Consider the following 14,392-nt stretch of genomic DNA (forward strand, 5'->3'; position numbering starts at 1 on the left):
ATCGATTTACAAAAAAATAATGATTGTCTTTACGGAAAAACTTGAAAGTTTGACTAAAAAATTGTAATTAAAAAAAAAATATTTCTGTAAAAATAGTTTTTTTTACCTTTTTTGTTCAGTTTGAAAAAATGATTAGAAATAAATGGATGACATTATTCTTGGCTCTGATGTTAATATTAAAGAATATTGAGAGCAAAAATATTGAAGATGGAGAATGTTCGCTTATTTCGGTGAATGAAAGATTCGATTGTCATCCAGAAGACGGAGCTTCAGAACTTGCTTGTGGTTCGAGAAATTGTTGTTGGAAATTTTCCGATAATATCAATATTCCATCTTGCTATTATAGGAAAAATTGGAAAATTTATGATTACGAGAAAATAGAGGGTCGAGAAAATAATGAAAAGCATTTTTCTGCTTATTTAAAATTGAATGGACGTTCGACGTATAAAAATGATTTGAAATTAGTAAAAGCTGAATTTACCAGCGTCGATGCTTTCACTCTGAAAGTTAAGGTACAATAAATAATTTTTTCAAAAAAATTTATAACTAAATAAATGAACAAAAAGAAAATTAAATTAACAATAACGAAAATTAATTAAACAAAATTTTGTTTAATTAATTTTCGTTTTTGTTAATTTAATTTATGTAAAAAATTTTTTCCTTGTATAATTGAATGAAAATTAATTAATAATTGGAAATTCAATTAAATAATTAAATTAATTTATGATTAAAGTAAATTAAGTGAATAATAATAAAATTCAGTGAATAATAATAAAATTAAAATAATAATAAAATTAAGTGACTAATATTAAAATTAAAATAATATAAATTATAGTTATTCGATCCGTCGAAAAAAAGATACGAACCACCTTGGCCAATTAGGTCTAAATTGGAACCATTTGATGGAATTACATCGTATCAATTAAAAATTAATCAATCAGCTCCAGGTTTTTCAGTTCATAGAAAATCGAGTAGAATTAAATTGTAAGTTACCATACACAATTTTTCATTGAATTAATTAATACTTTTCCAGAATAAAAAATAATTATTTTTGCGAAATATTTCTATTTTTATAGATTCGATTCGAACGGAATTGGTGGCTTTATATTTGCGAATCAATTTCTACAAATAAGTTCAATATTACCCTCTCACAATATTTACGGTCTTGGCCAGCACAGAACACATTTAAAATTATCAACAAATTGGCAGCTCTTGACATTTTTTAGTGCTGATCAGCCAGTTACGGAAAATGTATAGATAAAAAATTTTTTTTCGTTTAATTTTTAAACAATTTTTTTCTACTTTTTTTAATTTGAAATTATTTTTTAATATTTTTTAATTTATATTTTAAAATTATTTTTTAATTTATATTTTAAAATTATTTTTTAATATTTTTTAATTTATATTTATAAAAAATGTTTTTAAATACTTATTAATTATTTTTAATTTCAAGGCAAATCTCTATGGATCACAACCATTTTATTTTGTAATAGAAGAATCTGGCGATTGTCATGGCGTTCTTTTTCTTAATAGCAATGCAATGGGTACAGAAAATTATTGATAAAATCTAAATAAAAAAAATAATTCATAATATTAATTTTTTTTTATTTTATTTTAATTTTATTAATAATTGACAAAGAGTAAAAAATTATTTGTTCTACGTTTAGATGTAATTTTACAACCAACTCCGGCAATAACCTTTAGGACAATTGGTGGTATTTTCGATATTTATTTTTTTATGGGACCAACTCCAGAAGATGTTTTGAAACAATATGCAAATTTCATAGGAAATCCATTTTTACCACCATATTGGTCACTTGGTTTCCATCTCAGCAAGTAATTCACAAAATCAAACTCATTAATTCATAATTATAATAAATAATAAATCGATAAACATAAATAATTAATTATAGGTATTTATTTATTTATCATTAATTAAAGGAAGTGAATTTATATAATCATAATTAATAGATCTTTAATTCAGAAATTATATTATAAATTAAAATAAAATAAATACCTATAATTTAAATAAAATATTAATAAAAAAAATAAAAAATAAATAAATAAATTCGGAAAATCAAATTTTAACATTAAATTTTTACCTCTCATTTGTTCATTTGAACAAGAAGAGTAAAAATTTGAGAAACTGAAGACAAAAAAATTTTTCATCACTTGGAACAAATAATTATAAAAAATATAAAATAAAAAAAAAATTATTCGAGATAAAAAAAATAATTTGAGAGAAAATGAAGAAAATCGAAGATAATATTTTTCTTTTTAGACTTGGATATCACACCTTGCAAGGAACAAAAGAAGTGTGGAATAGAACAAAAATGGCTCAAATTCCTTTTGTAAACAGTGAACAATAATTTTCCCTGAGATAAAAGAAAATATTATTAAAAAGTTAAAAAAATAAATGAAAATTAAAATAAATTTTTTCCAGGATACACAGTGGAATGATTTGGACTATATGGAACGAAGAAATGATTTTACTTATGATAAAAAGAGATTTGAAGGTCTTCCTGAATTTATAAACGAACTTCATGACGTAAATAATTTCAGTGAATTCTTTATTTTATTTAATTATTGTTATACTTTTTTAAATACTATTTTTTTTAAATTATAAATTTTAGCATCGATTTTTTTTTAACTATAATAAAACAATAATTTTAATATTCCATAAAATTATTTTTATATAGTAATTTTTTTAAGGAGAAATTCAAAGGTCATAAAATAAAATATTTCTATTTTTCCTAAAAAATCCGTTGATTTTGAAATATTTCTATTTTTCCTAAAAAATTCGTAGATTTTGAAATTTATGCTTCATTTTGTAGAAAATATAATTTTTGTTTCCACAAAGAAATTGCCGTATGAAAAAATTGATTTTCACTATTTTTTCAGCATTTTTTTTTTTTTAAAAAATTTGTTTTTTTTGGCTGAAAATTCTAAAAGGTTTGTTATTATTTAATTTTTTTATTTAAAAAATAATTTGTTTTTTTCTAACTAAATTTCAGATTATAATTTTATCATATAATTTTCTTGTGTTCTTTTTATTTTTTTAGGTATATAAAAAAAATTATGATCTGAAATTAGTTAGAAAATTAAAAAAAAATGTATTTTCAAATAAAAAAATTTATTAATAATGATATTTTTTAGATTTCTCAGCTTAAAAACAAATTTTTTTCCAAAAAATGTTTAAAATATAGTAAAAATCAATTTTTCATTCGGCAATTTTTTTGTGGGTACAAAAATATATTTTCTACAAAATTATGCATGGATTTCAAAATCAACAAATTTTTAGGAAAAATGATGATCTGAATTTAGTTAGAAAATACAAAAAAAAAATGAATTTTCAAATAAAAATTAATTAATAATGGTATTTTTTAGATTTCTCAGACTAAAAATAAATTTCTTTAAAAAAAAAAATGCTTAAAAAATAGTAAAAATCAATTTTTTCATTCGGCAATTCTTTTGTGGGTACAAATATATATTTTATGATTTTTAACAGATTAAGAATAAAAAAAATTGACAATTAAATTAAAACAATTAAATTAAATTAACAATTAAATTAATTAAAATTAATAAAAAAAAATAAATTAAATTAATTAACAGAATAAAAAACTATTTGATTGACTTTTTGGCAAATTTATGACAGATTTTATTTTACGTCAGATTATTTTGTACAAGATAATAATATTATGACACATTATTTATTTCATGAATTACTCTAAAAAAATCACAGTAAAACAAATTTTGTGCAATATTTAAATTATCTTCCTGATATAGTTGAAAATACCAATAAACCCTCCTTAATTTTTAAGAAATCTATAATTTTTTCAAGAAATTAATTTTCTTACATAAGAAATGAATTCTTTTTTAAATTAGAATTTCTTTTTCAATTTTGAAAAATATTTTAGCAAGGAATGCACTATATTCCTCTAATTGATGCTGGAATTTCCGGAACAGAAAAACATGGTTCGTATCCACCATTAGACGAAGGACTTCGTCGCGGTATTTTTATAAAAGAAAATGGCACTGATTTGCCATTTTATGGAAAAGTGTGGAATCCCCTAACGACAGTGTGGCCTGATTTTACGAATCCCCAAACTCAGGAATATTATAAAGACATGATGGAAATAGCGCATGGAAATTTTCAATTCGATGGCGCATGGATTGTACGTATAGAGGGAAAAAGAAAATTTTTCTTAATAACAAAAACCACAGTTTTTTGCACTGAAAAAAAAATTTATTCGATTCAAATAACCGATTAATTGACTATTATCAATTAAATATTTAATTGAATCAAATAATAGTTATTGGAGTCAATATTTAATTGAACTAAATAATATTTTATTGGAGTCAATATTTAAATAAATCAAATAATATTTATTGGTGTCAATATTTAATTGAATCAAATAATATTTATTGGAGTAAATATTTGATTGAATCAAATAATATTTATTAGAGTCAATTAAATGTTTCAATTCATATTTGCTTTAAATACTGAAATTATTGGTTCAAATACCATTTACCATTTATTTACTCCAATAAATATTATTTTATTCAAGTAAATATTTAATTGATAATAGTCGATTAATCGGTTATTTGAATCAAATAAATTTTTTTTCAGTAAATTCAAAAACAAGAAAAAGTAAAAAAAAAAGAAATAGAAAAATAAATGGAAGAATTATGATGAAAATATAAGATTTAAGAATAATGATGAATTGATGAATTTATAAAAATAAAATGGATGATAAAAATTATATTACTATTCTGTAGGATATGAATGAGCCCTCGAGTTTTATAAATGGACATTTCGATGGATGTCCCCAAAATGATTTGGATAATCCACAATTTGTGCCGCACGTTGCTGGCAGGCAACTTTCAAGAAAAACTTTATGCATGAATGCAAATCAATTTTTGGGATATCATTATGATCTTCATAACACTTATGGCTTCGGTCAAGCTGCAGCTACAAATTAGTAGGTTGAACTATATGAAACTTTTTCCAAAATTAAAGAAGAAAATTTTTAATTTGAAGACATTTTACCCTCAAGTTTATTTTTATCTTCAAAGAAATTATTTTTCACTTTATTTTTTATGGTATCCGGACAATAAGTCCAAAACAAAAAATCCAAAGTAAATGAAATCCAAAAAAGTAAAAAAAAGTAATTTCACTTTGGACTTATTTTTTGGATTTTTTGTCCTGGTCAAAAAGTCCAAAAAAATTAAAAAGCCAATGAAAGAAATTGAGATATAAAAATTTGAATAGTTGCCTTGAATGAAATTATTTTTTTTTTGAGTTGCTCATTTCGATGACTGCGTGAATCAAAAGTAGATAAACTTAACATTTTAAATTTCTGAAAATAATTGAATTAATCGAGCAATTAAATTGGAATTATATTGAATAAAGTAATTGAATTTTTGTAAAGAATTTTATCAAAATTGTTAAAAATAATTGTATTTCTTGGAATAATTGTTTTAAAAATTTTATAGAATAATTGAAATTTTTTTTATTTATGAAAATAATTGATTTTTTTAGAAGAATTTTATTACTTACAAAAATAATTGAATTTTTTACAAAACTTTTATTACTTACGAAAATAATTAAATTTTTCAGCAGAATTTTACTTAATTTTTTGAAAATAATGGAATTCCTGCGAAGAATTTTATTATTTACGAAAGTAATTGAATTTTAAGAAGATTCTTATTAAAAATTTTGGAAAATAATTAATTTTTTGTAAAGAATTTTATCAAAATTGTTGATGATAATTGTATTTCTTCGGAATAATTGTTTTAAAAATTTTATAGAATAATTGAAATTTTTCTAGAAATTTTTTTATTTATAAAAATAATTGAATTTTTGTGAAGATTTTTTTTACTTTTGAAAATAATTGAATTTTTTAGAAACATTTTATTAGTTACGAAAATAATTGAATTTTTGAGCAGAATTTTATTTAATTTTTTGAAAATAATTGAATTTCTGCGAAGAATTTTATTATTTACGAAAGTAATTGAACTTTAAGAAGATTTTTATTAAAAATTTTTTAAATAATTGAATTTTTGTAAAGAATTTTATCAAAATTGTTGAAAATAATTGTATTTCTTGGAATAATTGTTTTAAAAATTTTATAGAATAATTGAAATTTTTCTAGAAATTTTTTTATTTTTAAAAATAATTGAATTTTTGTGAAGATTTTTTTATTTATGAAAATAATTGAATTTTTCTGAAGAATTTTATTATTTATGTAAATAGTTGAATTTTTGTGAAGAATTTTATTATTTATGTAAATAATTGAAATCTTTCGATTTTAACATTAATATTTTAAGTTCCGATTTTATAGCGTAAAAAGTAAAAACTGCGGCTTCTTCAAACGTTTTGATTTATTTTGAATTTTTTGACTTTGGATATTTTTATTTCGTATTTTTTTCTACTTTGGACTTTTTTTCTTGGATTTTTCGGTCTGGATTTTTTAGATTTGGTTTTTTGTCCTGTAATAATTTTTTATTTCATTTCGTTATTTTACATCGTTGAAATTTGCAATGTTTATATGATCAACGATTAAAAAAAATATTTCAGAAAGAAAATGGTAAATTTCTAAGAAATTTTTTATATCAACATTTATTGATAATTAATCCTCTTTATTAAAAAATAAAAAAAATTTTAAAGTAGGAAATCGAGAAATTTTGTAAAATGTTTTTTTATAACAAACATTTATGAAAATTTGCTTAGAAAAATATTTTTTTTTTGATAAATCGTTGATGATAGTTGTGAATTTCAACAAAGCATTATTTTCATAAATATTTGCTGAGATAAAAAATTAATTTCAGTTCGTCTTTAATAAGTACTGAAATATTTGAGAATTAAAATTTTGTGGTAAAAGTAAAAATTCTTAAAAGAATAATATAAAAAATAAAATTTTGAAAAAAAAGAATTGTTTTTTTCAAAAAAAGAATTTTTGAATTTAAAGCGCATTGAGTACAATAAGACGAAAGAGGCCTTTCATTATAACACGATCAACTTGGATTGGTATCGGATTTTATGCAGGAGCATGGACGGGAGATGCCTATTCATCATGGTAACGATAAAAAAATGTTTAAATTACTTTTTCAAATAGGAAATTAAATACAAAAGATGTCCTTAAATTTCTAAACGCTCAAATGGACGAAATTTATTTATTTTCTCTTCAAATTAAAATTTTATTACAATATTGTTGCATCACATATGAAAATTTAATTTATCAAGTTTAAAAATGTTTGATTTACGATTTTTATTTTTATAATGTAGACAGTAGTTTTTGATAATATTTATAGTAAAAAAATATTTCGTTCATTTTAATGTTCAGAAAAATTTTAAAAATATTCTTTGAGAAAATAATATAAAAAAGATATTCAAGTTTCAAAAGGTTACAAATTTTTTCAAGTTTTGCACAAAAAACTTTTAAAAAAATGACATTTTGTAGATTTTTCTTGAAAAAAAGTAAAAAAAAGGAGAAAACGTATTATTTTAGGTGATTTAGAGAATTTTATTAATTTAAGGAAATAAAAAGAGGGAAAAAGAAAAAAAATGGGAGGGTAATAATTTTAATTTTTATTTAAGGCCAAAATTACACAGAAAAAAAAATTCTGAAATTAGAACAAGAAGGTTTCGAACCAAAAATGCTTTAAACAATTAAAAAAAAGCTAGTACTCAAAAAATGGGTTCTAAATTACACCTCCTTTTTTTTATTTGACAATTTTTTTCCAGTGATATTTGTGGTGATTATTTTGAAGTAAACAAAATGTATTTTGTTATCAGAATATTTTTTTCGATGTATTTAATAAAAGAATTAAAAAAATTTTTTCTAGGCACAGTTTACGAATGAGTATACCGGAAATTTTGGCTTACACTTTTTACCAAATTCCAATGGTGGGTGTTGACATTTGCGGTTTCGATGGTGATACCACCGAGGCTTTATGTAATCGATGGGTGCAAGTCGGTGCTTTTTATCCATTTGCTCGAAATCACAACTCTGATGATACTATTGTAAAAAATATTTTTTTAATTATCTCCTTAATTTTTAGATTCGAAAAAAATTCTTTTTTAATTAAATAAAATTGTCATTTTTCTGCAATTTCAATTAAAAAAAATTCTTTTGACAATTAAAATTTCAATTACAATTTTTTTTGCAAATAAAATTTCAATTTAAATTTTTATTCTTTGCAATTGAAATAAAATTTCAATTACAATTTTTATTCTTTGCAATTAAAATATTTCAATTAAAAATTAAAAATTTATATTCTTTGCAATTAAAATTTGAATTAAAAATTTGTCCACATTAAAAATAATTTTTTTAATAACAAAAAAATAATCTTGATAAAAAATTTAATTAGAGAATATAATTTTTTGTTCGATTTACAAAAAAGGAACAAGATCCTGTTTCAATGGGGGAATTAGTGGTAAATTCGACTAGGAAGTCATTGATGACACGATATGAATTACTGCCCTATTTGTACACTCTCTTCTTTCGTGCTCATAAATTTGGCGAAACAGTAGCACGACCACTATTTTTCGAGTATGTATAAATACATTTTACTCCCACGACATAAATTTTACACTCTTTTAGTATAGATAATTTTACCACACTGAAAAAAAAATTATTTCATTCAAGTAATTTTTCAAATAAATAATTTTAAATAAATCATCGATTATTTGTTTTGAATCAAATTTGAATTAAATATTTTTTTTGTCAATCACTGAAAAAAAATATTTGATTCAAGTAATTTTTTAAATAAATAATCGATTATTTGTTTTGAATCAAATTTGAATTAAATATTTTTTTGTCAATCACTGAAAAAAAATATTTGATTCAAGTAATTTTTTAAATAAATAATCGATTATTTGTTTTGAATCAAATTTGAATTAAATATTTTTTTTTCAGTGTAATAGATAATATCAATTTAATAATTTTACTAATAGAAAATAATAACTGAATATAATTTTGTACAATAAATAATAATAATAATAATATTATATAATAATAATTAATAAATAATAATTTTTATAATTTTATAACAAGGAAATAATAATATTATTTATTTATAATAACGAACAACAGATTTATCGAGGATTCCGAGACTTATAATATCGATTCACAATTTTTGTGGGGCAGTTCCTTAATGATTGTTCCCGTATTAGACGAGGTGAAGGAACAATTTTTAAAAATAGAATAATATACGAATAATGTAAACATTAAAAGATTAAAAAGATTAACAAAAATAAAAAAAGATTATTTAAAAGACATAAAAAATATTTACATTTTTTGTCTTTTGATCTTTTCTTAATAATAAAAAATAAAAAATAAAATAAAAAAAGATTAAAAGACATGAAAAATGTTTACATTTTTTATGTCTTTTAATCTTTTTTTTATTTTTGTTAACCTATTTAATCTTTTTAATACCTAACTTTTTAATAGATTTCTGATAAGAAGGAAAAAGTTGAAAGTTACATTCCTCATGGTATATGGTATAATTATTACACATACAAAAAAATAGATTCGAATGGAAAAAATTTTACTCTTAACGCACCTTTGGATACGATTCCTCTATTGGTAAGAGGTGGTTATATTTTACCTTTTCAAAAACCATCGCTGACCACCACAGCTAGTAGGAAAAATGATTTTGGATTATTAATTGCATTGAGTGATGAAAATAAAGCTGAAGGTGAATTGTATTTAGACGATGGAGAAAGTCTAGGTGTGTATAAATATAAATTATATTTTAAGATAAAAAAAGAACTTTAGAAAAAAAAATTTCAAAAAAAAAATATTAAACAAAACGAATATTAAACAAAGAAAATATCAAACAAAAAAAATCAAACAAAAAGAATATTTATTTCGTTTAAATATTAAAAAAAAAATATTAAACAAAAAACATTAAACAAAGAAAATATTAAACAAAGAAAATATTAAACAAAAAAATATTAACCAAAAAATATTAAACAAAATAAATATTAAACAAACCAAATATTAAACAAATAAAATATTAAAGAAAAAGAATATCAAACAAGAAGAATATTTATTTAGTTTAAATATGAAAAAAGACAAAAACAAAAATTACATTAAAAAAAAAGTATTAAACAAAAAATATTAACCAAAAAAAAATATTAACAAGAAAATATTTAAAAAAACAAATATTAAACAAAAGGAATATTAAACAAAAATATATTAAACAATAAAATATTAAATAAAAATTTTATACTCAGAGAAAAGATATATTTGAGTCAGAGCCAACTAGACTTTTTGTTTGTTTCAATTTTCAAATAAATTTTAATTGGTTGAAATTAAATTTTATTTACTTCAAAGAAAAAGTGATTTGTGTCGAATAAAATTTGTATTTAAAACAAGAAAATATTTTATTAGGCTCTGAGACAATTTTTTTTTTATTTAACTCAAATACCTAAATTATGTTTAAATTCAAATGAAATTTTTCTCTGGGTGGAAAAATTAAACTATTGTCGATATGTTTAAATAAAAAAAAAAAATTGTTAAGCCTCTAATTATATTTATAGACTCAGTTGAAGAAAATAAATACCATTGGCTGAAATTTAGTGTGCAGGATAATATCCTCCGTTCGAATATTTTTAACAGCGGCATGTATAATGAGAAAATGATATTAGGAGAAATTAAAATAATTGGAATAAATATTAACACTGTCAAACGTATTTTAATGAACAATAAAGAAATTGATGAAGATAAATTTTCTTACAATAAAGCGAAAAGTGTAAGTAATCAAAAATTTTAATTTTAAACAAAAAAAAAAGAAAAAAAGGAAAATTAAAAAGAGCAATTATCAAATTATTTCTAATAATTATTAATAAACAATTTCTTTTCTTTCAGTATTTATATATCAAAGATTTGCAGTGGAATCTCAAAGAAGAATTTATTTTATCCTGGACAGATATTTGATAATTTATTTATAATATTAAAAATTAAAACATGTTAAAAAATTTGCTTCTTGAAAAACAATATATGATTCGAATTTATGTCATACAATATTGAATATTTTATAAATAAAATTTATTTTCTTTAAATAAATAATCTTTTTCAATATTAGTAATCTTTGAATTCCGGACATTTAATATTTTAATTTGAAAATATTTTCAAATTTTAAAAACTCAAAAAAAAAATTATTCTTGCAATAAACTTTATTAAAATATTTTAAAATAATTCAAATGACTCGAAAAATTTTTATTAAAATTGTCTTCAGAATAATTCAATTTTATATTATTTTATTAAAATTAATTTTATTTATTTTATTTTATATAATATTTATTAAAATTTGTGACAATTGAATTTCTCATAAGAATTTCAATCATGTTTTCGAAAAGAATATTGAATTATTTTGAAGACTTTTCTCAAAATTTTTTTAAATAATTGAATTTATGCGAAGAATTTTATTATTTACGCAAATAATTGAATTTTTCAGTAGAATTTTACTCATACTTTTGAAAATAATTGAATTATTGCAAAGAATTTTATTATTTACGAAAATAATTCAATTTTAAGAATAACTTTATTAAAATTTTTAAAAATAATTGAATTTTTAAAAAGAATTTAACTAAAATTTTTAAAAATAATTGAATATTTGAAAAAAAATTCTATTATTTACGAAAATAAAAGTATTGAATTTTTGAGAAGAATTATATAAACATCTTTGAAAAAAATTAAATTTTTGAGAAAAATTTTACTAAATTTTTTAAAAATAATAGAATTTCTGTTCGGAGTTTCATTATTTACGAAAGTAATTTAATTTTAAGAAGAATTTTATGGAAATTTTTGGAAATAATTGAATTTTTGAGAAGAACTTTATTAAAATGTTTAAAAATATTTGAATTATTGCGAAAAATTTTATTATTTACGAAAATAAAAAAATTGAATTTTTGAGAAGAATTATACTAAATTTTTTGAAAATAATAGAATTTAATGCGAAGAATTTAATTTAAATTTTTTTAAATAATTGAATTTTTGAGTAGAATTTTACTCAAACTTTTGAAAATAATTAAATCATTGCAAAGAATTTTATTATTCACGAAAATAATTGAATTTTTTAGAAGAATTTTACTAAAATTTTTTTAAAATAATTGAATTTATGAGAAAAATTTTACTAAATTTTTTGAAAATAATAGAATTTCTCTTCGGAATTTCATTATTTATACGAAAGTAATTCAATTTTAAGAAGAATTTTATTAAAATTTTTGGAAATAATTGAATTTTTGAAAAGAATTTTATTAAAATTTTTGAAAATAATTGAATTTTTAAAAAGAATTTGATTATAAATATTTAAAAATAATTGAATTCCTCTGAGAAAGTTTATTTAAATTATAGGTACTAAAAAGAATTGAATTCTGATAAACAATTTAAACAATATTTTGAAAATAATTCAATTCTTGCCAAGAATTTTATTACGATTTTTGATAATTGAATTTCTTAGAAAAATTTTATTCATTTTTTTGTAAGTAACTGGGATTTGTTGAAGAATTTTAGTAAAATTTTCGACAATGATTGATTTTCTTAAAAGAATTTTTATTAAAATCTTAAAAATTATTAATTTTTTCAAGAAAATTAATTACTTTTGTACAGAAAATAATTGAATTCTTTTGAGATATTTTATTAATTTTGTATTGAAATTATAAATAAATAAATTGTTCCAAAGAATATTATTAAAATTTTTTTAAATTTGACATTTAATTAAAAAAAGTATAGGAAGGCATGTAGAATGAAATTTTCTTTATTTGAATAATCTTTTGATTTTACAGAATAACTGTCCTGCTGTATAATTAAAATTATGGCACTAACGATAAACAATTATATTAACGAACGTAATTTTCTTTTTCTCTAATTTTCTAAATTTAAATCTCAGGAAGATTATAAAATATTGCGTATACATAAAAATTCTTTTCGTTTACGAAATAACACAATTTAATGTTTCTTTTCCTGAAGAAAAAAAATTTAATTATAACAACGACGACAATTTTTTTTTCCTTTTTGTTTTTAAGAAACAAAGATTGCTTTGGTATTGCGTGTAACTTAAAATAAACCCAAAACTTGGATTGTCAAAAAAAAAAAAAAAAAAAAATATGCTTCCTTCGTTTCAAGTTTAAGTGTGTAGATCACTTCAATCTATATGCAATGATCTTTCGACCCTATTTTACATTCGATTGTGAGTTGAAGCGTAGATATTCGAATAAATTTGAAAACGACAAGCAACTTGCACACATTCTCACTTATCTGTCTATATATAAATTTTTACTTCGAACTTACAATTCCACTCGAACTTTTAACAAAAATAAAAAAAAATTATTTTTACACAAAAAAAATTTTTTTTTCTCTCTCTTTCAAAATTATTAATAATTTTAATTAGAAATGAAATAAAATTTGAATAAATTTTTCTCTTCTAAGAATAACAAAACAAAAAAAATATTTTCTATATAACATAAATACGCGGAAAAAAGAATACAATAATTAACGTAACGGCAGTTATCGAAAACAAGTTACTCCAATTCACGATATGCTTTTTTTCATTTACATCTAAGCAATATACATATATATGAATAATATATGTGAATATTAATTCTGTTAATCTTTCATTATTGTCGATTCACATTTACTTAAAACCTATCTATTTAACGCAAAAAGTATTTTGCATTTTTTAATTACGCACAAATATTTATATATATTTTTCTTAATGACACAGTGCAAAAAACAAGTCATTGTCTAATGAATTTGAACACATTTTATATAATAAATCTCATAATGCGCAATTTTCTAATTTATATTTAAGAAAACTTTTCTTTTTTCTAAAAGAATATCGCAATTAATTAGGGAGTCAATCCATTATTCGAGACTAAAGTCGTCGTCGGCTAATTTTAAAAAATTATATTTTGCAAAAAATAATTATATCAACAATTTTATTAGAACTTTTGACAATGATTGAATTTCTTAGAAGAATTTTATTTAAATATTTTCAATAAACATTGAATTGAAAATAATTGAATTCCCATAAAGAATTTTATGAAAATTTCTGACAATAATTGAATTTTCCCAATAACCTTTATTCAAATTTTTAAAAATAATTGAATTTATGCGAAGAATTTTATTATTTGCAAAAGTAATTAAATTTTTTAGAAAATTAATTTAAAATTAATTTTATTATTTACGAAAGTAATTGAATTTTAAGAAGAATTTTACTAAAACCTTGAAAATAATTCAATTATTACGAAGAATTTTATTATGTACAAAAATAATTGAATTTTTGAAAAGAATTTTATTATTTACGAAAATAATTGATTTCCTATTAAGAATTTTATTAAATTTTTTAAAAATAATAATTGAATTCGTTTGAAGAATTTTAT

At 20.0% G+C, this 14,392-nt stretch overlaps 1 protein-coding gene across 1 annotated transcript; it reads left to right on the plus strand.

The window, feature by feature from the left end:
• Window positions 1-20: 20 nt before the first annotated feature.
• LOC122500599 (lysosomal alpha-glucosidase-like) lies at window positions 21-11,018 on the plus strand. Its single transcript, XM_043609609.1, has 16 exons — window positions 21-512; window positions 836-984; window positions 1,077-1,251; window positions 1,454-1,544; window positions 1,668-1,836; window positions 2,282-2,351; window positions 2,444-2,548; window positions 3,918-4,175; window positions 4,780-4,982; window positions 6,972-7,079; window positions 7,849-8,026; window positions 8,407-8,555; window positions 9,099-9,183; window positions 9,456-9,735; window positions 10,550-10,761; window positions 10,878-11,018. Exons 1-16 carry the CDS (start codon window positions 129-131, stop codon window positions 10,944-10,946), a joined length of 2,685 nt encoding a protein of 894 aa, XP_043465544.1. The 5' UTR covers window positions 21-128; the 3' UTR covers window positions 10,947-11,018.
• The last annotated feature ends 3,374 nt before the right edge of the window (window positions 11,019-14,392 follow it).

The sequence above is a fragment of the Leptopilina heterotoma genome, unplaced genomic scaffold (genome assembly GCF_015476425.1).
Source record: "Leptopilina heterotoma isolate Lh14 unplaced genomic scaffold, ASM1547642v1 Lhet_19, whole genome shotgun sequence".
NCBI classification, from domain to species: Eukaryota; Metazoa; Arthropoda; class Insecta; order Hymenoptera; family Figitidae; genus Leptopilina; species Leptopilina heterotoma.

What these genes read in the sequence shown, in the direction of transcription:
- LOC122500599 (XM_043609609.1), top strand. Translation starts at nt 129, where the DNA reads ATGATTAGAAATAAATGGATGACATTATTCTTGGCTCTGATGTTAATA. An exon ending in ATCAGCCAGTTACGGAAAAT is followed by an intron (nt 1,252 to 1,453) that starts GTATAGATAAAA and finishes TTTAATTTCAAG; the next exon opens with GCAAATCTCTATGGATCACA. An exon ending in GCACGACCACTATTTTTCGA is followed by an intron (nt 8,556 to 9,098) that starts GTATGTATAAAT and finishes AACGAACAACAG; the next exon opens with ATTTATCGAGGATTCCGAGA.